At 41.5% G+C, this 23,790-nt stretch overlaps 1 protein-coding gene across 5 annotated transcripts in view; it reads left to right on the top strand.

Moving 5' to 3' along the window:
• Nucleotides 1–23,790, top strand: part of stxbp5a (syntaxin binding protein 5a (tomosyn)) — a 222,239-nt gene that overhangs the window by 129,616 nt on the left and 68,833 nt on the right. For all 5 annotated transcript variants that reach the window (XM_038805189.1, XM_038805151.1, XM_038805169.1 and 2 more), the window contains exons 12-16: nt 4,081–4,228; nt 5,312–5,379; nt 11,893–11,933; nt 14,751–14,971; nt 16,379–16,557. In XM_038805189.1, the coding sequence (XP_038661117.1) occupies nt 4,081–4,228; nt 5,312–5,379; nt 11,893–11,933; nt 14,751–14,971; nt 16,379–16,557 (657 nt within the window). The remainder of the gene's footprint in view (nt 1–4,080; nt 4,229–5,311; nt 5,380–11,892; nt 11,934–14,750; nt 14,972–16,378; nt 16,558–23,790) is intronic.

Here is a 23,790-nt window from a genome sequence, read left to right on the forward strand (position 1 = left end):
TTCCAATCTTCCTTACACTCTGGGGTGGCCATCGGCAGAAGACGGAAAATTGCACATCACATCCTTGTTCAAAAAAAAGTAAGAAGTTTAACATCAGTGTTTGTGAAGCTTTTGGAAACAGTAATTCAGGACACAATTAGTAGTCCCTTGGGCAAATGCAAGTTAGTTAAGGAAAGCCAGCCTGTATTTACTAAGGAAAAATCATGTTTAACTAACTCGCCTTGAAGTTTCTGATGAGATAATGGAGAGGGTTGATGAAGATAATGCTGTTGATGTGGTGTACATGGACTTCCAAAAGATATTTGATACAGTGCTGCACAACTGATTTGTGAGCAAAGTTCAAATTCCTGGAATAAAAGGGATAGTGATAACATGGATACAAAATTAGCTGAGTGACAGGAACCAGTGGTGGTGTTTTTCTTTGGACGAAAGAAACATTCACCTGTGGGGTTCCCCAGGTGTCAATCAGTGTTTTAGGATCCTTGCTCTTTCTGATATATATATCAATAGCACAGACATTGTTATAAAGGCAAAATTGTAAGATGTGGGTATGACACATGATTTGGCACCATTGTGAATTGCGGAGGATAGTGTAGAATTTCAAAAGGACATAGGTTTGAGGCAGATGAAATTTAATGCAGAGAAGTGTGAAATAATTCACTTTGGCAGGAAGAAAGCAGACATGTATTATAAAATAAAGGGTACAACTCTGAAGGGAGTGCATGATCAGAGCGATTTTGATGTATCTGTATACAAATCATTGAAGATGGCAGGGCAGGGTGAGAACGTGGTGAATAAAACATATGGGATCCTGGGCAGTATAAATAAGAGCATAGAGTGCAAAAAATAAAACATTGGTTCTGCTTCAACTAGAGTATTGCATCTAGTTCTGGACACCACGCTTTAGATGAGGACATTGAGAGGGTGCAGAAAAGATTCACAAGAATGGTTCCAAGATATGAGTTATTTGGATAGCTTGGAGAAAATGGGGATGTTCTCCTTAGAGAAGACAGGTTGAGAGGAGATTTGATGGGGGTTTTCAAAATCATGAAGGGTCTGAACAGAATAGATAAGGAGAAACTATTCACGTTGATGGAAGAATTACTAACCAGAGGGCACTTGTTTAAGGTAATTGGCAAAAGAAGCAATGATGACACTTCTTGACGCAGTATGTAGATTGTCTGACCAGAGGGGCGGCCATATTGGATTTGGTACTTGGTAATGAATCAGGGCATGTGATAGGTTTGTTAGTGGGGGAGCATTTTGGAAATAGTGACCACAATTCTGTGACTTTCACTTTAGTAATGGAGAGGGATAGGTGCATGCAACAGGGCAAGGTTTACAATTGGGGGAAGAGTAAATACGATGCTGTCAGACAAGAACTGAAGTGCATAAGTTGGGAACATAGGCTGTCAGGGAAGGACACAATTGAAATGTGGAACTTGTTCAAGGAACATACACTACGTGTCCTTGATATGTATGTCCCTGTCAGGTTGGGAAGAGATGGTCAAGTGAGGGAACCATGGTTGACAAGAGAGGTTGAATGTCTTGTTAAGAGGAAGAGAATACTTATGTAAGGCTGAGGAAACAAGGTTCATACAGGGCGCTTGTGGGATACAAGAGAGCCAGGAGGGAACTGAAGAAAGGGATTAGAAGAGCTAAGAGAGGGCATGAAAAATATTTGGCAGGTAGAATCAAGGAAAGCCCCAAGGCCTTTTACACATATGTGAGAAATATGAGAATGATTAGAGCGAGGGTGGGTCCGATCAAGGACAGTAGCAGGAGATTGTGTATTGAGTCAGAAGAGATAGGAGAGGTCTTGAACGAGTACTTTTCTTCAGTATTTACGAATGAGAGGGGCCATATTGTTGGAGAGGACAGTGTGAAACAGACTGGTAAGTTCGAGGAGATACTTGTTAGGAAGGAAGATGTGTTGGGCATTTTGAAAAACTTGGGGATAGACAAGTCACCCGGGCCTGACGGGATATATCCAAGGATACTATGGGAAGCAGATGAAATTGCAGAGCCGTTGCCAATGATCTTTTCTTCCACACTGCCAACAGGAGTGGTACCAGGGGATTGGAGAGTGGCGAATGTCGTGCCCCTGTTCAAAAAAGGGAATAGGGATAACCCTGGGTATTACAGGCCAGTTAGTCTTACTTCGGTGGTTGGCAAAGTAGTGGAAAGGGTACTGAGGGATAAGATTTCTGAGCATCTGGAAAATCACTGCTTGATTAGGGATAGTCAGCACGGATTTGTGAGGGGTAGGTCTTGCCTCACAAGTCTTATTGAATTTTTTGAGGAGGCGACCAAGCAAGTGGATGAAGGTAAAGCAGTGGATGTGGTGTACATGGATTTTAGTAAGGCATTTGATAAGGTTCCCCATGGTAGGCTTATGCAGAAAGTTAGGAGGCATGGGATAGTGGGAAATTTGGCCAGTTGGATAACAAACTGGCTAACCGATAGAAGTCAGAGAGTGATGACGGGTGGCAAATATTCAGCCTGGAGCCCAGTTACCACTGGTGTACCACAGGGATCAATTCTGGGTCCTCTGCTGTTTGTGATTTTCATTAATCACTTGGATGAGGGAGTTGAAGGGAGGGTCAGTACATTTGCAGATGATACGAAGATTGGTGGAGTTGTGGATAGTGAGGAGGGCTGTTGTCGGCTTCAAAGAGACATAGATAGGATGCAGAGCTGTGCTCAGAAGTGGCAGATGGAGTTTAACCCTGAAAAGTGAGAGGTTGTCCATTTTGGAAGGACAAATATGAATGCGGAATACAGGGTTAACGGTAGGGTTCTTGGCAATGTGGAGGAGCAGAGAGATCTTGGGGTCTATGTTCATAGATCTTTGAAAGTTGCCACTCAAGTGGATAGAGCTGTGAAGAAGGCCTATGGTGTGCTAGCGTTCATTAGCAGAGGGATTGAATTTAAGAGCTGTGAGGTGATGATGCAGCTGTACAAAACCTTGGTAAGGCCACATTTGGAGTACTGTGTGCAGTTCTGGTCACCTCATTTTAGGAAGGATGTGGAAGCTTTGGAAAAGGTGCAATGGAGATTGACCAGGATGTTGCCTGGAATGGAGAGTAGGTCTTACGAGGAAAGGTTGAGGGTGCTCAGCCTTTTCGCATTAGAACGCAGAAGGATGAGGGGCGACTTGATCGAGGTTTATAAGATGATCAGGGGAATAGATAGACAGTCAGAGACTGTTTCCCCGGGTGGAACAAACCATTACAAGGGGACATAAATTTAAGGTGAATGGTGGAAGATATAGGGGGGATGTCAGAGGTAGGTTCTTTACCCAGAGACTAGTGGGGGCATGGAATGCACTGTCTGTGGAAGTAGTAGAGTCGGAAACATTAGGGACCTTCAAGCAGCTATTGGATAGGTATATGGATTGCGGTAGAATGCTGGGGTGCAGATTAATTTGTTCCTAATCTAGGACAAAGTTCGGCACAACATTGTGGGCCGAAGGGCCTGTTCTGTGCTGTATTTTTCTATGTTCTAAGTGGTTGAGATCAGGAATGCACTGAGCGTGATGAAGTCCGGTTCAGTCGTGGCATTTGAAAGGAAATTGGTCATTAACTGAAAAGGTCAAATGTACAGGCCTACCAAGAAAAGGCAGGGAGTGGCAATTGGTTAATTGTTGCTGCAGAGGACCAGGACAAACATGATGGGCCAAATGCCTTCCTTCTGCACTGTATCCACTGAAATTCTTTGATTCCAACATGGGCTTCGTTTTCTACCCATTTTATAGCTGAGAGGGGGACATTTTAAAGTGGCTGTCTAATAGATGACCTTGAATCCTATTGTTATTACTAAAACTAAACAGAAATGGTTTGGAGCAGGGTACAATACCCATGTGTTTTGTTAAAGAAATAATACAAAGCAGTGGGTGCCTCAATCATCCATGGGCAAATACTTGACAATATGCTCACTTCTATCACTGGGTATAATGACATAATCACTGTGTACACTCTTTCCCAATTTATGACTTAAGTTGACGGATTTGCATGAGAAGTCTGTTGCCACTGCTTATTTTAAGGCTTTTAATGCATGTTGGTTTTTTTTGTCTTCCAGTTATCCTATATTTGAGAACCCATACCCCTTGGATATACATGAATCGCCTGTCACCTGTTGCGAGTATTTTGCTGACTGCCCTGTTGATTTAATTCCTGCACTTTATTCTGTTGGGGCAAAGCAGAAGCGGCAAGGATACAGCAAAAAGGTTTAGAATCTGTCTTTTGAAATATAAAAGCTAAGCTGTTTGTTTGTGCTCCTATGCATTTCCTCTGTATTTTCGGTCTCTCGCACGAATGTTTATGCAGAATTTTGTTGCTATTTAGCATATCATGTGCACCACACTGTTAAACTATTTCTCCTGGGATAGTAATATCTCTCTGCCCAGTGTGACCTCTTTGATCCTGTTGCTTACATGAATAGACGTGCCTCTGTACTTTTTTTAATACTCCTATTTTCACAGTTCACATGTATTCAAAACTTCTCTTCATTGTAAAATGTTCTGTTTCTAAAATTTTATTGCTTTTTAAATTGCATGACTTAAAATAGGATATTGTGTTTACACCTAGTTATTTATGGCTTCCATTTCGAGAAAAATGTGGTATTTGAACAATACGTAGATTTTCATTGATACCTGCAAAACAGGAACAGCTATCCTGAAGCATTAACACGTTGACCATCAGTGTGCCTCCAGCACTTCATTTTACTTTTCTTTTTCTCCTTTCAGTGGTGTGTTAGTCATTTTTGTACAAGTCTCCAATGCAGCACCTTATCAAATAGGGTGAATCAGCTCCAGAGCTGCAGACCACTGTGTTTATATTTCAGACATGGGTGTCTTCAGTGTGGTTTGATTTTGGGACTCCGGCCCCCCTACCATGTTTACAAATGTTTTAATTGGGTACAGTTTGAAGATAGAGAGGGAAGCAGAGAATTTGAATATCTCTGAAGATGTCAAACTATATTTGGGAAAGTTAATTGTGGAGGAACTAACCATTATTTGCTATTCTCCTTCAAACCAGGAGCTATTTGCTAGGGACCCCTTATTGGATTCTAGTTTTATTTGATCCATTGCTTGAATTTGAATTTTGTTTGGAGACAATGCTGGCACTGTTTATGCAGTAGGCCACAGACAGTTATTGGTGAGAAGTTCATGTTGTAGTGTAGCTCTCTTGCCCACTCGGACTGCCCTAAATGCTTACCTGAATTTTTGGATAGTATGACGAGTGGCAAGAGCACCTATTGAAAAGAAGATCTCTATGGTGTCTACATTTATTCTTCTTATGTCTTCTAGGAATGGCCCATCAATGGAGGTAATTGGGGTTTAGGCACCCAGAGTTACCCAGAGATAATTATTACAGGGTAAGTATGGGGCATTCCGTCTCTGCCTGTCTTATTCAAGATATGCCTTATTTTATACAACTTGAGGATAATCTGTTAAGTATAAAGCACATGGTTTATATTTAAGAAAAGTGGTCTGAAACGGGTACATGTTATATTTCTTTGTTACTTGAAGTCAGCATGAGACCAATATAAGTATGTGATATGTTGATGCTTATTCCAGTGAAAAGTAAATGGCAGCATACCTTTTGTTTATGAAATTCGTTTTCCTTACATTTGCTGGAGTATACACTCTAAAATTACTTAATCTGTACAGCTCTAGCAGCTACGTTGAACCCAGCAAAGTTCAAAATCCATCGTCTTCAACTGTGAAACAGTGATTGTGTATGAAGTATATGATCAGATTTCCCATTGTACTGTTCATGTTAGTTCGGAATGTATCATTTGACAATGACAAAGGTTGCAACATGAAATCAAACAATAGCATACCATTTGTGGTATTTTGTTATGAGTCTCTGGATAAACAAGGGGATGCTCAGGTTGAAGAGAACAGTTCATGGCCAGTCACAATATTTGGGAAGAGGTTCCTCTGAGGCTGATTTTTTTTTTTGAGGGGGGGGGTTTCTGGGGAACTGTAAGCTACTTTGTGATGAACACAGACTTGCATACAACAGTACATGAAATCACTCATTGGGACATTGATGAAGTTAGTTACGGATTTGATGTTTACCTAGACCCTGTTGCAGTCTAAGCATGGCAGAAGCTCATCCATTACTGTGTATACAACTAGTTCACTGTAGAAATATATCATGCGATTATTGTTGCATGCCTTATTGATCTTGAAAGATTGTAGCTTTGTGTATATTTGTAGTACTATTTTGCTTTGTCCACTTGAGATACAACCAAGTTTGTTCTTCCTAAAAACTTTTTTTTGATATGGTTATTTGTATTTTTATCTAAAACTCTGACTGTACCTCAGACTGATGTGTAGTATTCCCCTCGCCAGCAAATTCCTCTTTCCCAGTCATTTGGAATCATAGAATCTCTGCAGTCCAGAAGGAGGCCATCGAGTGTGCACCGACTCTCCAAAAGAACACCCTACCTAGCACTGTAACCCCGCCTAACCTTTTGGACATTAAGGAGAAAGTTAGCATGGCCACTCCACCTACCCTGCATGTCTTTGGACTGCGGGAGGAAACCGGAGCACCCAGAGGAAACCCACGCAGACATAGGGAGAATGTGCAAACTCCATACACACAATCACCCAAGGCTGGAATTGAACCCGGGTCCCTGATGCTGTGATGCAGCAGTGCTAACCACTGGGTCACTCTGCTGCCCCTATTTATGGATGAAAGATATGATTTGATTCCTTACATCACAGAATGAATTTACAGTTATTGTATTGGCATTTGTCTTGCCATGAAGCACTTACCTTTCCTCTGTTCTCCCAATTATAAGACAAGATTCAAAGAAATGAAAGATGAGCTCAGCTGTATTTTGCTGTAAAGCATCTGTTGATATGTGAAGTGAACCCTGAAGAAACAAAATGCATGACTGCCACTTAAAATGGGAATATGAAGAGAAAATAAATTGCAAGCTCCAAGGAAAAGGAGCAAGGACACTGGAGGACATTAGGAATTTTTAGCTCTTCTGAAACCTCACCATTTCTTCATTTTGGCCGTTGCATTCTTTCCGATTCTGGCCCACCTCGCTTGTTTTTTTAAGTTAAAACCTATCCCCATTCTTATCTTTGCACAACAACTAGCCGGCCAGGTAGCACTCTCCTCTCAGAGTCTGAAAGTTGTGTGTTCAAGTCCCACTTCAAGATAGGAGCACATATTTCAAGCTACCACTTCAGTGCAGTCCAAGTGAATGCTGCATTGTTGGAGGTGCTCTTTGAAATATCACCTGTCAGTCTTTTGTTGTAGTTTAGGTTGAGTTCACAATTGTTGAAAACAAAAAGGAGACATACTATTGAAGCTTTCTGTTTTGCAGTCATCAGGACAGCTAATGAACCAACAGGAAATAGAGGTGCTGCCATGGAGAATGCAGCAGAGAGTAGTTAACTGCCAAGTCAGGCAGATCAACTTTGGTCAAGTCGTTGCCATGGGGAATGAACCAGAGAATGGCAGTCCCCCCCAAGCATTTGTTTAGTTGGAAAGGGTGTAATACATCGTCTTGCTCCTTCTGTCTGCTAAGGGTAGGGCCCTGTGTGTGGATATATGTGGTTTTTAGCACAATTCTTAGCACAAATCAGGATTGTTTAGCAAGTGTTGTTCGATTGTGGAATCACATCTAATGTTGGATACTTATAAGTTTTGCATGCACCGGCTGGTTGGGTTTACTCAGCACTTGTTACAAACATTCAACAGTCATGCTGTTTGATATGATCTTTCAGGTACTGGGGTGTATGGCCTACATAACCTGGCACCTCACTTGCACAAAATTCATACACCATGTTACTCATTTGTGTGATAGGAAAAACATCTTTTTGGCTTGACAGCAGCATCCTTTTATTGGAGAATACCACTTGTATTGGAACTGCATAGTAATAGCTTTATCTGTTGCTCAAGGTTTTGAGACACCTTACCCTTACAGGAATCTGAGACAGACTGGATACTTTTCAGGGCTAAATGATATAAATGAGCAATGATCTGATCAGGATAGTCATAATCCCGCAGGATAGTTTTAATACACCATATTATAGCACCCAGTTTGGCACGGTAAGCAAATTGCTCAGGCCCTATTTATGAGCTTGCCAATAAGGCAAATCTTATATCGTGTGACACTGTATGTCTCCTCACGTGTACAGTGACCAGTGATGGTAGGCTTATGGTAAACAATAGTAGAAAACTCATTGCGCATTGAGAAAAAGGAGCTAACTTGACTGCCCCAGTTCAAAGGTGAATGTGAACGCAGGATAAAGCCCACTGAGGTGTGTAAAGAAGTTCTTACATTCAAATATAACAAACATATCATCTATGTATCAGAAGTATATAAGGTCTAGGAGGTTAGGTGTCTTTCCATCAAAGATGTGTTTCTTTTGGAAACCAACAAAATGATTGAAGAAAAATGTTCAGTGTAAGAACAGTGGAAGCAATTATGGAAGGAGGTTAGAGCTGTAGGAAATGTAGTTGGTGGTCACTTCAGTGCAGTACATGAATGCTAAAGATGAGATGTATATTACAAAAGCAATAGGCAAATACAAGCCTATATAACTTCAGTAGCGAGAAAAAGAGCAGTCAATTTTAAGAGCAACATAGAGGAATTAATGAGGGATCTAGCACTGATTTTAAAAAGGGAAGATAGCACCTGAGAAACCCCCACTGGTGTAGGAATGTTGAGAAGTGAGTTCTTTATTCTTTCAAGAGTTGCATGGATGATTCTAAGTAAAATAAAATCCACACAGATCCCATGTTCAGCCATGGGATAGGTAGGAAATGGGTATAAAAATTGGAAATGCAAAGAACTTGAATAGTGCAATATCAAACTAGGAAGGATGGGGGTCATGTTGTGAGCACAGGAGAGGCTCCATCTCCACTCATCTTTTAATGCCTTATTATATCCTAATGCACAATCCATAATTTCCTGGGGATATATGTTTTGTGCTAAGTTCCTAGCTGATCTTGGTCAGAGTTTGATGGTGAGGAGCCAAGTTGAATCAGAGCAAATCCTCGTTTGATTGGGATGGGGTGGGGTCCAGCTTGCAGTGGCGGGTTGCTGGTGAGCAAGCATACGCCTCGGCAGTGCTGTGTGCGTCTGGATGATGGACGTCACTGCGAATGATGTTCTGGATGATGATTTCAGCTTGATGCAGGTTTTTGGTGCTCTCTTTGATAAACTGCGACATATACCAGTGCTGTGATTGATACCCTGTTGTTCTCTTGTGCTCGGGACGTCCCTTCTCGAAGATATTTATTAGGGGCATCCTGAGAGGCAGAGTTATTTGATATGCCTGAATACCCTTGGTTTATTGATTCTTAAGTGCACAAGGGTGTGGAATTAAGTCCGGTCCTGTACTCTGGTTAGTATCCTGTTGCCCCCCGCATGGTTGGGCATGAATGAGCTTTGTCCTTGAGGGTTGGTGTACACTGAAAGAATGTGGACTTGGTTATATTTGTTCCTGTTTTAACCTGAGAACATTTGCTCCTGGGAGCGCTCCCTTTTTTATCCCGTCTTGTTTAATGTGTTGGGAAGCGCAGACTATATACCAAATGTATGGCTGCTGGTCCTCTGTATGAATATGTGGAATGATGATCGTACTGAACTGAGCCTTGGTTTATGTTGCATTGTGTGGTATATGTAAAACCATAGAACTGGGCATTTTCTTTGTATTTTTCTTTTTTTAAGAATTAGTGATTGGTTCCTGCAGGGATACAGATGAGTCAGAGGGAAGGGGTTGTCGTGTGTCATTGGTGCTCTGGTGTTATTGGAGCTAAGGGATATATGTTCTGGTGCGTGCCCGAACGTGACGTGAAATATTTATCCTGAACTCTCGTGGTCGTTGCGAGAAATGGCCCTGTGGGAAGATGTGCACCATTTTACCTGCTTTCAAGGCAATTATCTATCTCTCCCTTTGTTCTCTGGTGGTTCATATAGAGGCACCAAATTGAGTCTGATGATACTGAACCAATTATATTGCTGTTCTCCTGTTCCCCTCTGTAGCTACATATGTTGAGACTTTTTTGTGTTAAGCTATATCATTCCTGTGATTTTGTTGTATTACTTGTTAAAATGAAAAACGTAAATATGTTTAAAAAAAAAAAAATTTGTAGGATTGTTGAGTGGAACTGAAAATCCTCTTGTTTCTAAACTAACTGAGGTATGGTCAGATTTTTTGGCACTAAAATAGTATGCCATAGCTCAGTTATACAACTGGGTAGGCACCTGACAAATGAAATTGAAAATGACTAAATATCAAGAATTAGACATGAGTTAAAAAATTCAGGGCTGTATGGGGTTAATAACGGGTTTGGACTGAAGAACTTTGCTGTTTTATGCCATGGAGGGTGGAATCCTTGTGTGTACAGTTCTGTAGCTAATCCCAAGGAGGCAGACTTTGACCATGAGAAGAAACAGGGAGCAACTGAATAATTCACGTCAGCATGTAAATAACTAGAAAATGTTAAATAAGTTGGAGTTTTTTTTGGAGAAACAGACTTGAGATGACCTTATTTGTTTCCAAGAATGCGCAGGTAGGGCAGCACGGTGGTGCAGTGGGTTAGCCCTGTTGCCTCACGGCGCCGAGGTCCCAGGTTCGAATCCCGGCTCTGGGTCACTGTCTGGGTGGAGTTTGCACATTCTCCCCGTATTTGCGTGGGTTTCGCCCCCACAACCCAAAGATGTGCAGGATAGGTGGATTGGCCATGCTAAATTGCCCCTTAATTGGAAATAAAATGAATTGGGTACTCTAAATTTATATTTAAAAAAAGAATGCGCAGGGAATTGACAGAACTGACGTTGCTGTGGTGAAAGATTTAAATAGCTGGAGTACAAATTAAAAAGAAACTTGTGGAAATGTTTTTAAATCTAAATGGTGATATTGTATCCTATAAGTCAGTCAGCAGATGCAGGTGGTGTAAGTCGGTTCAAAGACGATTGAAGGCATTTTGGAAAAAGCAAATAGTCTCACCTCTGTTGAAGGGGCAGGCTGGACCAAGTAATACTAATTCCTAAAAATATTTTTCATTCAGTTCTGTTGCAAAATACCAATGACAACAAATAACTCAACAAAATTAGAAATTATGACATTTTCTGCCAGGCAAATGGCTGTTTCTATGTAAAGCTTCATTGAACAAGCTCAAAAAAAGATAATCTTGATCATCTTTTGAAAATCTGTCGATTGACTTAATAATGTCCTGTTGTTTGGACATGCAGAATGGTGAATTAAGATTTATTTATTTTTTAAAAACTTGTCTGCTCCTTTAGCCATCCTGCAGAAAAAGGTTACAAAATGTTACATCTGACTTCAAAAAGTTTCACATATTTGTCCTGACTAAAACTCTTGTCCCAAAAATACTGGAACGGTACCAGTCTCTGGTGTGTACAATTAACTAGCATTTGCAGGACTCAATTTGGACTAGTGGCAAGCTAGGTAATAAGGAATTGTATGGCTCGGTTAATATCTTGGGATCCGTTTCCTAACAACATTGTGGAAGCGCCATCAGCACAAGGACTGGGTTCATATATTCAGGGCAACTAGTGATGGACATTAAATGTGATCTTGTCAGCAGCATCCATATTCTAAGCAGAAATAAAACAGAGCAAGGATCTAACCAGCCTGAAAGCATGGCCAGCTTGGTTTAACTTGTTCTTAACTTCCTGGTGTTAAGTGCTCACTCTTTTGAATGAGGTTTGCTCAATTGGTTCAAAAAATAACCTTTTGCATATAAGATAGGCAAGTGAGACTACAAAAACTAGGTTGCAATGGTTCTAAAACTAATCTTCATGTATAAGTGCCATTATGCTTATCAAACAAGTTGGAAATGCAAGTGGACAAAATATTTAAACGTATTTTTCCTTTGCCGCCTTTAGGCATGCAGATGGATCTTTGAAGTTCTGGGATGCTTCAGCCAGTAAGTTATTTAAATTCCTTCAAATACCTAGGTGAAATGTTCTTCGCCAAGGGACAAAATATTGCAGTGTCTTAGAACACTTCCCTCATGGATATCATTGGAGGGAGTTGATATGACGACTGTATTTCTAGAATTAGACCCAAGTTATGATGTTACATGATATGAGCTTCTTTCCCCTCCATGCAGGCAAGCCAGATTGTCTTCTGTTGCCATATTTTTTTTCATGTCTGTAATGAATTAAACCAAATTCATGCATATGTTTGACAATACTATGGTTACATTTGCACATTGAATTGTTCATTTTTCATTTAAAGTCTTAACGTCAAGACCTCGGTCTGTCTGCAGAAACTGACTTCGACTGGGCTTTTTAACCTCAGAACAACTGACCAATGCATCCAACTATATTTTTTCTTGAAACCAAGTGCACTATGCAAGGGAGCAGACTCATTCAATGTCATGAAATTCTTCATAGAACATGATTTAAATAAAAATTTGAAGGGAAGGCAACTTGCATTTGCCTTCATCCTACTACTTCTGATTCCAAACTGTAAAAAGATTTGGGTTTAATTGCTGGAGTGGATTTATTTTTGATATTGAGACGAAAGACAAGGGGAAGGAATAATGACCTCCCCATTGCAATTCATCTTCATTACATTCAACCAAGTTTAGTTTCAGGTTATTGGGGAAAGCCCTCCACAAATAGGGTGTCAGACCATTATTTGGGGTGTGCAGAGGCAGTAGCTGTGGGATATGGGAAAAGCCCACATGATTTTACGTCCTTGTTCAGAGTATATGGAAGACCATCTCGTTTAAACAGTGAACATTTATTTCCCTTTCACAGTTTTATGGTGACATACAAAAATTGATTGTTATTGAGATCTGGGTCACGATCGAACAGCTACACTGCACCAGTAAAGTAGTGCATTGCGGCGCAACATGGCTGATAGAAGCTGGGAGATCCTGCTACAGGGATCTACCCGGCTTGCAACTCCTCACGAGATCCAAAGTGATCTTGCAAGATATTGCAGTGTGAATCCCGCCCACTGGTGGATCACTTTTTGGCAGCTTTGCATATTACAGCTAGCCTTACGATATTTTTTTTAAAACGCATTTTATTACAAACTTGTATCAAAGTAGGTTACAGCAAATAAACACCCGGGAAACATACTTCCCAACAATCAGCTATGCAGATTTTGTACAGATTTTTCTCCTTTTTCACCCCTGCCCATCACCCACCCCCTTGCGATGAACAGCTCCTCAAACACGGTCACAAATATCCCCCACCTTTTCTCAAACTCCCAAGCTGAGCCCCTTAACTCATACTTTATCTTCTCTAACCGCAGGAAGTCATATAGGTCACCCAACCATGCTGCTACCCCCGTTGGTGATGCCGACCGCCACTCCAGCAAAATTTGTCGGCGTGCTATCAGAGAGGCGATGGCCATGACATCGGCCTTCCTCCTCTCCATGAGCTCCGGCTTCTCTGAAACCCCAAATATCGCCACCAAAGGTCCTGGTCCACCTCCTCCACTATCCTGGCTAAGACCGCAAACGCTCCCGCCCAGAATCTTCCCAGTTTTTCGCAACCCCAAAACATGTGTGCATGATTCGCTGGCCCCCGCCACACATCTCATACTCATCTGCTACCCCCTGTAAGAACCCACTCATTCTCGCCCGATACATATGCACCCTGTGCACCACCTTAAACTGTGTCAGGCTCATCTTTGCACAAGAGGAGGTCCCGTTTACCCTTCACAGTGCCTCACTCTATACACCCCAATTGATCTCCATTCCCAACTCCGCTTCCCATTTCTCCTTGATCTTCACCACCCGCTCGCCTCCCTGCTTAGCCTCACAATATTATGCAGTTTCCTAACATACCCAATCTATCCCCTTCGCCTCAGAGACGTCAGGTGGGCGCCATTCAGTACTGGTCTCCACAAACTGATCAGATGGAATGGAATGCATAGGGGTCTCCCAGAGGATCGGAGAGTCGCAGGTGCATGCCCTTTGAGGAGGGTGATACCCTGGCACTGCTGGTGCCACATGGGAATCCTTGCACTGCCAGCTGGTACCCTGGCAGTGCCACCTTGATGCCAGCCTAGCACTGCCAAGGTAACCAGGTGGCACTGGCAGGGTATCAGGTTAGCACTGCCAAGGTGCCACGCTGGCATTTTTCACGCATCAGAGATCAGACGGGGGTGCCTTGCGTGGTTGTTGGCGGGATGCTGTGGGCCTGCATTGGAGCTTGTGGGTGTCAGGTCGTGTTGGGGGCTCCAGAGATTGGGATGCCATTTTTAAATGGTGTCCCAATCTCGCACTACACTGAGGAGTTCCGGTGAGTGGAGCTATGTGTGGCCTCGCGCGCGTGTTCCCCACTGAGGCACCTATCTAACCCGAGTGGCATTTAATAGCGTTGTGTTACGCGGAGCTGCGAACGCAAGGCAACACGCGGCCACTTAGTTCCCATTTAGTTAAATCGCGCCTCTGATGTTTCTTCGAAAGTGAAAATAGTTCAATTTGTCTTGCTGTCATCCACAGCTAGTTATCCCCATGCAGCATACTGATCTGAAAGAATACTTAAACACTTCTTAAAAATTTAAATTTGGAAAACTGAAATATTTGAGCATGTCTCAGAGCAGCTTTGGTTCTTTGATACTTGCTGGATGATCAATTATTTTATTTCTAGGACCAAGAATATTGTAGTGTCGTAGTGAGCAAGTGCTCAATATTTAATATGCATGAAGTTATTGTTAATTTGGCACAAATCTGTTACATGTTCTTTGTCTCCACATTTCCATTTTCCTCGCTTATTAGTAACGTTACAAGTTTTGTACAAGATGAAAACATCCAAGGTATTTGAAAAATCTCGGAATAAAGAGGAAAAACCAAACACAGACATTGTAGATGAAGACCCATATGCCATTCAGATCATCACATGGTGTCCTGAAAGCAGAATGCTGTGTGTGGCAGGAGTATCAGCACACGTAATAGTTTACAAATTCAGCAGACAGGAAATGACGACAGAGTCTATCCAGGTATGACCTATAGTTATTAAAGTGAACTTGCAAATATTGAATTCTTAACTGATGTAGTCATTATTTGATTATATTTAAAGTAAATCGTAGCAGAGAAAGCAACCCGATTTTTCCAAAACAAGAAATCCTGCTTTTGCATATACTTGGTAAACCACAACATGTTATGCTTGCCTTTGTAGTCAGTTTCAATTTTTCACATCACAAATGCAAGTTTTACTTACCGATATCATAACTGGGTGCAAGGGATCAAGTCAGCAATACAGACTGCGGAGTGAAGATGTGTGTGAGTTTAAGACATGTCTATTCTGCATTGGATAGCAATGACATTTTAAAATGACAATCGCCAATACTCATGTCCCCGGAGCTCATGTTTATCCCTGGCGGACAAGTCAACCCCAATATTCCGAGGGTTTCTTTTAAGGCTTTTTAGGTCAACTTGTATACGCTGACATCTATGGTAGAATAAACCATAAACGATTAAGTTTGAAGATATTTCATAGTATCATCCAGGATAGAGTTCAGTCCATTTTGATTACTCTTGAAAAAACTATCCAATCAATCACATTCCCCTGTTCTTTCCCCAAAGCTCTGCAATTTTTTGCTTTTTCAAGTATACGATCAATTCGGTTTAGAAGTTACTCACCTTTCAGATCATACATATCAGATCATAACTTGCTGCAGAACATAAATTTTTCTCGCAACTGGTTCTTGTGCCAAATTATCATTTATCTGCCCCTCTGGTTACTGACCTGCCTGCCAGTGAATCCTACCCATACCATTTATAATTTTATTAATATTAAATGGCATTGAAAGTCACGCCAAGATGCAAGGCAGTCTATCAATAATAGGCCACAGAGAATCAAAGTAGTACATAGTGCCCTGACATGTTTGGCAGGGTTTAATGTGATAATTCTCCATCAGGAGTTGACATAATACTCTGAGCACTGAGGCCTGAGTTTGGGCATTCCAGCTTGTTGGATCTAAGTTCACAAGTGGTAAGTGCCCAAAGACATGTAATGTTTATGCACAGTATCTTTGTTCATCACAGCACTCAGTTTAGAACTCATATTGTGAACTCTGCTGTACTTGACTTAAATTGGGCTACGTTGTTGTGCTGACAATTAGGAGTGTTAAGTTTTTACCATGATGCCTCAACAGCTGCATTTCATTACGGTGCTCGTTGTGATGTAACTAAAATGACGTAATGATCTTTGTCTTTCGCAACACTGCACTTTATAACTGTTTAACCCGATAGTATGTTAATGCAAATTCAATTAACTGAATTTTGAGTAATAAATATCATATTTGCTTCTGTCAAGTCAAAGTACTGTTTAGGTTCCTGGATATTGAAAGTGTAGATTACTACTATGCAATAGTGTTGCACCCATTATTCTCTCTCCTGGTCAGATGCTTGAAATACGATTGCATTATGAAATAAATGATCTGGAATCACCTGACACTGATCAAATACCATCGTTGGGGGCATCATGCCAGGGGCCAAACTCTCAGACTGCAAACTCTCAGTCTCATCCCTCTACAAGCAGCAGCTCGTCAGATGGTCTCCGTGATAATGTGCCCTGTCTTAAGTGAGTATTGATCCACCCAAGAAAATTAAGGTTGACCTTGATAAGTAAGTTTCTTTTTAAAATGCTTGCTTTTATATATTGTATTCCATGACTGAAGTGTTTTACAACCAATTCGACATTTTGGCATAAAAGCAAAATACTGTGGATGCTGATGATCTGAAATAAAAACAGAAAATGCTGGAACAAAACTCAGCAGGTCTAGCAGCATCTGAGTTAACATTTTGAGTCCAATACGACGACTCTTTGGAGCTCTCAGGCAGGTCTGAAATATAGTCACTGCTGTGATGCAGAGAACGCAAATCATAATGAGAAAAATGACCACACAATCTGCTCCATGTTCTCTATTCTCTCTGGAGCTCCACAGTTGCTGTCTGATCTGTTTTTGTGATTTGATTCATGACACGGGGAATAACTCCCCTGCTTCTCTTTGCATTAGTGTTACATGATCTTTTACTCCTATCTCGCACAGTTGCAGCCTCTGTTTGCTTTTCATTAGAAAGAGGATGCCTCTAACAGTGCAGCACTCCCTGGTTTTGGAATGTCGGCCTAGATTGTTGTGCTGAAGCAAGACTCAAACCCACAGCCTTTGTTGACTGGGACCCACGCTCCAGCAGTCGATTAATAGGCATAACACCTTTAACTTTGAATCAAATCACATTTTGTTGAACAAAATATAAAATCCCAATGTTTATCACTACAATAGAGGTTCTATCACACACTGCATTGGAAGCACATAAATGATTCTACCTTCCTTCGCTACCACTACAGGTTCACCAGCATAGGTTAAACTGTTAATGTCACTGTCTGTGTGGTGTTTGCACATTCTCCATCTGTCTGCGTGGGTTTCCTCTGGTTGCTACGGTTTCCTCCGGGTGCTACGGTTTCCTCCCACAAGTCCCGAAAGACGTGATTGTTAGGTGCATTGGACATTCTGAATTCTCCCTCTGTGTACCTGAACAGGCGCCGGGATGTGGTAACTAGGGAATTTTCACAGTAACTTCATTGCAGTGTTAATGTACGCCTACTTGTGACAGTAATAAAGATTATTATTACTTAACTCCTAATAGTGGACTTGTGGCGGATGTCATCACACTGGCCAGGTACAAGTGGTGATCGGACTTCATCTTTAAGCTCGAGGTTTAAGGCTTCTTCCTTCTACGATGTTGTTCCTCAAGGTTTCACTGATGAAATCTCTGTCTTTCCTTCTTATATAGATCTCACTAGCACTGATCTCATGCTTCCAGACATGTGCTCACAGGATAGGACGAATTAATATTTATGTCTTTCTAGTCATGAATGCTCAAAGAGTCATGACTCACTCGGGGGCCGTATTTCTTCTTAGGAGCAGGACACACAGGGGCCAAAGCACAGCAACAGCTACTCCCTGGCTGCACATCCTGTTCTTCACTGCTGTTTATCTTGCTTATGCTTATACAGCCGTTTTAATCATCAGGCTTTGCTGGTGTCTTCACTTTGTTGTCAGGCTATAGTGTCTCTTTTAACTTGGCATATTTCCCAGTAGGCTTAGGGTCAGGGCTACACCTTCTGTCTTTGAGGCAAGAGTGCTACTAATGGAGCTAATGTTGGCACACAGAAGAATAGTGTAGATTGTAAAATATGCTAACGGTGTACGGTTTGCGTTGGTGGTTCAGTGGTAAAATTCTCACCTGCCATGCCGGAGGCCTGGGTTTGGTTCCCGGCCAACGCAGGGCAACACTTTTAAGGACGGCAGGGTAGCATAGTTGTTAGCACTATTGCTTCACAGCACCAGGGAGCTGGGTTTGATTCCCGGCTTGTGCCACTGTCTGTTGAGACTGCACATTCTCCCCATGTCTGCATGGGTTTCCTCCGAAGATTCCTCCCACAAGTCCCAAAAGTCGTGCTTGTTAGGCAAATTGGACATTGGGCGACATGGGGATTTTCAGAGTAACTTCAGTGTTCATGTAAGCCTACTTGTGTCATTAATAAAGATTATTATTGTTACTATTTTCTGTTTGAGGACCACAAACTGCTGTGATAATATCAGTCATTGCACTAACCTCTGCTACCCTTTTAGTGTATCACTTTTTAAAAAAATGTACTTTATTACAAACATGTATCAAAACAGGTTACAGCAAATAAACACCCCGGGAAACATACTGGCGATGCAGACCGCCACTCCAGCAAAATGCGCTGCGGTGCAATCAGAGGGGCGAAGGCCACGACATCGGCCTTCCTCCTCTAAATGATCTCCGACTTCTCTGAAACACCCAAATATCGCCACCAAAGGGTCCAGGTCCACCTTCCCCTCCACCATCCTGGCTAAGACTGCGAACACTCCAACCCAGAACCTTTCCAATTTTTCTCGACCCCAAAACATGTGCGCGTGATTTCCTGGCACCCACCCACACCTCTCACACTCGTCTGCCATCCCCTGAAAGAACCCACTCATTCTCGTCCAAGTCATATGCACCCTGTGCACCACCTAAAACTGTATCAGGCTCATCCTTGCACAAGAGGAGGTCCCGTTTACCCTCTGCAGTGCCTCACTCCATACTCCAAAATTGATCTCCCCTCCCAACTCCGCTTCCCGTTTCTCCTTGATCTTCATCACCTGCTCGCCTCTGTGCCCCCTCAGCCACTTGTATATATTCCCAATTCTTCCCTCCCCTTCCACATCCGGAAGCATCAGTCGCTCCAGCAGGGTGTATCCCGGCAACCTAAGGAACCCCATCCAGATCGTTCATGCAAAGTCCCTAACCTGCAGATACCTGAGTTCGCTCCCCCTCGGCAGCTCTACCCTCTCCCTTAGCTCCTCCAGACTGGTGAACCCTTCCTCCAAATACAGATCCCTCACCTTGACCAGCCCCACTTCCCTCCACCTCCTGTATACGTTGTCTGTATCACATCAGTTATATTGTGCTTTACATGCTCACTGTTCTCATTGCATTTCGTCCTTGCTCAGATGCCAGCGCTCTCCCCTCTGCTTTATGCTGTGGGTTGAAACTTCACTCCAGAGACATGAGCATGTAATCTGGGCTGACCCATCAAGTGAAGTAACTGAGGGAGGACTACATTGTTGGAGATGCTATCTTTAAGATTAAGCAGAGGCCCTGTATGCCAAAAAGAATCATTCTTCCTGTTTGCTTTTGTGGATCTTTGCAGTGTAAGAATTGCATATTTAACAGTGAACACACTTCAGGAGTAAGACTTGGCTTGTCAAGCACTTTGGGACATGTTTAACACGTGTAAGCAGAAATGGAAGATCTTTCGAGTTCAAAATCATCTTTACTTTTTATAAAATATTTCATCCATGAACTTGCAAAATGTCAGTTTTAAAAGGTTGTAATTTCTCAGTAGAAAAACCTGATTTAAAGGATTAAATTTTCAACATCAACAACTTGTATTTATATAGCGCCTTTAACATAATCATCCCAAGGCATTTGCAAGATTGTTATTAAACAATATTTGACACATGATATTAAGACGAATAACCTAAAACTTGGTAAACTAGTATTAAGGAGTATCTTAAAGGAGTAAAGAAAGGTTAAGACAGAGAATTGTATTGCTGAACAACGGCATCTTGCCACTCATCAGGATAAATGCAGGAAAGTGAAATTTCAAACTATCACAAATTATACCACAGGAATAAAGGAGTGTGAATTTTTTGATGAGTCAACTAGCCAAGATGTTGCCATACAGAAAGCCATAGGGAACTCTAGGCTTACCCATACCTCCAGGTAATTAAAAAAAAACCAGCAAGGTTTGAACATGTTCCTTTTTACTTTTGCAAAGAATGGATTCCTGCATGTGAATATGTCAACTCGTAACAAGTGTAATCGAACCACATTGAGCTCCACTGATGGTATTAAATTGGTTGTTAGTGTAGCTATTAGCATACTGTGGATTGTTCAAAAAGTGCCACGGAATCACATCTAACAGTAAACCTTTGTTGAACTTTTATAACATTAATGAGCTGCCTCATGATGCATGTGATAGGATTCATCTTCATGGCCCAATATATCCACACATGTATGGGTTCTTAAGGCGCACAGAACTGATGCCCTATTATGGGCGGTGCAGTGGGTTAGCCCTGCTGCCTCACGGCGCCGAGGTCCCAGGTTCGATCCCGGCTCTGGGTCACTGTCTGTGTGGAGTTTGCACATTCTCCCCGTGTTTGCGTGGGTTCCGCCCCCACAACCTAAAGATGTGCAAGGTAGGTTGATTGAACATGCTAAATTGCCCCTTAATTGGAAAAAAATGAATTGGGTGCACTAAATATATTTTTAAAAAAGTGATGCCCTAATTTATGCCCAATGACTGATTCAGTGCAGCATGATTTTACCAAATGGCTGAGTGAATTACTACAACCAGTTCTTAGTGAGCTTTGAACATAAATTCTGCCACTTAGCTAAGACTATTCATGATCTACATGTTTATTGCAATAGATCGTCTATCTGATCGTCACACTGGCTTATTTAAAAGCTTATTTGCGAGCATGCTACTATATCACAATATCGTGGCAATCTGGACGTTGTCATTTTCTGAATTTATATCCACTTATCTTGAGCTTAGCAACCTTGTGTAGTCTAGTTTAGTTTTAATGACACCATGTATGCCCAAATAGTTGGTGTAGCCATGGGATCTCCTCTAGATCCAGCATTCACAAACATTTTCATCGCTTTCCCTGAGAGTTGAGGTTATGATGGAATGAGCCCTAACCTGTGTGTGTTTCCAAAATGAACATGATACATTTGCAATCTGAATCTACACTCGCATATAAGGATTTCCTTGCACACCTTAATGTGCTGCATCCTGCCCTCCAGTTCATTATTGAGACAGAGCAGGCTAACATGCTCCCTTTCCTAGATGTGGTCATTGAGAAATCAGCTAATGGGTTCTCTACTGTTGTCTATTGTAAGCCTATCTTCACCAGTCAATATTCACTTTGGTATTCATTTAGCTTCACGTGCTTTCATTAGCAATCTTGTAAATAGCGCACTAGACATTTGGTTATCTTGCAAGCTCACTACAGAAATCGAGCACATCAAAGCTATATTGCAGGACAGTTGCAATCTCAATCTGATCATTGTTCACTGTGTATCATGCAAACTCACAAATGGACTGCTACTTTTAGAACTGAGGGGTCCCCAGTCTACTTCAAATTACCCGGGACAGGCAAAATGTGAGCAACAGACTAAGCCAGCCATTTGACACTGCTACTATACAGTGGTGACCAGGATGCTGCCATCAGTCCAGAAAGGCAATCTGATTACCACACAATTGAGCAACTCCGTGTATGAATTTCAGTGCCAGTGTGATGCCAGATACTTAGGCTTTACGTCCCAATGATTATGAAGTGGAGATGCCGGCGTTGGACTGGGGTAGGCACAGTAAGAAGTCTTACAACACCAGGTTAAAGTCCAACAGGTTTGTTTCAAACACGAGCTTTCGGAGCACAGCTCCTTCTTCAGGTAATTCACCTGAGGAAGGAGCTGTGCTCCGAAAGCTCGTGTTTGAACCAAACCTGTTGGACTTTAACCTGGTGTTGTAAGACTTCTTACCAGTCCCAATGATTGGCTAACTGTATGAAACAACATGCTCTTCTGGCTATTCTAAATAGGTCGAGTACAAACAGGAGTATAGCAGCCTGTGTTTGCAAAACTCATTACAAAATATCTACTTTAGATGTGATTCTGCAATTGAGCACTTCCTGAGCAATCCTGAATGCACAAGTAGCTACTCAAATAACCTATGTAAGATAATCAGTCAATCATTTATGCTTATTAGAAGCAACATTGATTCGTACACTGGCACCTGTTTTCTGCAAACAAAAGGAATATGTTCAAGTCATGTGCTTTTTGAAATACCCAGAAGCATGGGGAGCCTCTAGTTCCTCTTTGCTTTCCCCATGACAACCCCATGCCAATCAAAGTTGACTTGCCAACCAGTCAGCACTTTTCCTCCTGTGGTCTAAACTGTTGTGATAGTTTGAAATTTGACATTCTTGCATTTGTTCTATGATTGCAAGATGAAAAACCTCAGTGACATGTCTCTCTTTTCAGCAATATTTGATTTTCATAACTACCAAGCAGCTACAGAGGTTTAGCACTTTGGCAGCAGAAAGCATGGTTTCCAATGGGGGAGCTATTAAATTCAGAAGGGACACATCACATCTCGTGGCAAACAGTTTAACCTGAGGTTGATTCATGATGCATTATGTAAATAATCATTGGCATGAATTGTAATGGCCCAGAATTATCTGGAAACTAGTGCCATATTATGGTGCATTTGTGATGAATGCCATCGGTTTGATACAAAAATTTCTGCCATGATCAACCTATGATTTTATCCTAGCTTTTGTGTCACAACGATGTTTCCTGGGTCATTTATGCTGTGCCTGTTGGCGTCATGACCAAAACCTTTAGAAACTACTTCCTTCGGTACAGGTTTTCAGGAAATTCTGGGCCACTTGCTTGATCATTAATTGATCATGAACATAACACATCACAAATTATACAGTCCTCGTGAGATGTGGTGATTTCTGAAGGGTGTTCATCCCTCAACTCAGACTTTGCTAATGAGTGAAGAGAGCCCTTTAAAACTGGTGGTGCAAGCCCCTCCTCTATTCAAAATATTGGTGGCTGCGAATATATTGATTGGCATTACTTTAATTGCCAAATATGGGAATATCAATGTGCTCAAATTGTTGCATAGGTTAGTTCTGGGCACAGGATTTAAGAGTTGAAAGGATTTCAAGAACAGAATTTGCTTTATGAGGTATTCTGTTTGTTTCATGTTTATATTAATATCATTTATTATATCATGAACAAATTTTCAAAAATCCATTGCTTTATTGCAATGGAAAGTAAATTTCTGTTGCTCAGCAATTAGAGTGAGTATCTCATCATGTGTCTAAGTTTTGCAAATTGAGATGAAATAATTTCACAATTAATGTGATACTTTTATTGCATTTGGTGTTGGATATAAATTCAAGACAATCACATGGTTTCCAATGCCATCCTCTTTGAGATTTCATTTTTAGTTGAGTAATGTGAAAGGAAATTAGGGATATGTAAAGTAATGCTAATGACATCTGGACTCCCAGTTAAATGCTAAGCAACATCTTAAATGACTTCCTGTCTCTTTACAAATTTATTTAATGAGTTTCAAATGAGTTTTTGTAAATTGGAGAATATTTTGCATTTCTCAAGTGCTGTGAGCAGGGCTGACAACTGTGACCTATGCACCACC

Source organism: Scyliorhinus canicula, chromosome 1 (genome assembly GCF_902713615.1).
Source record: "Scyliorhinus canicula chromosome 1, sScyCan1.1, whole genome shotgun sequence".
Classification (NCBI taxonomy): domain Eukaryota; kingdom Metazoa; phylum Chordata; class Chondrichthyes; order Carcharhiniformes; family Scyliorhinidae; genus Scyliorhinus; species Scyliorhinus canicula.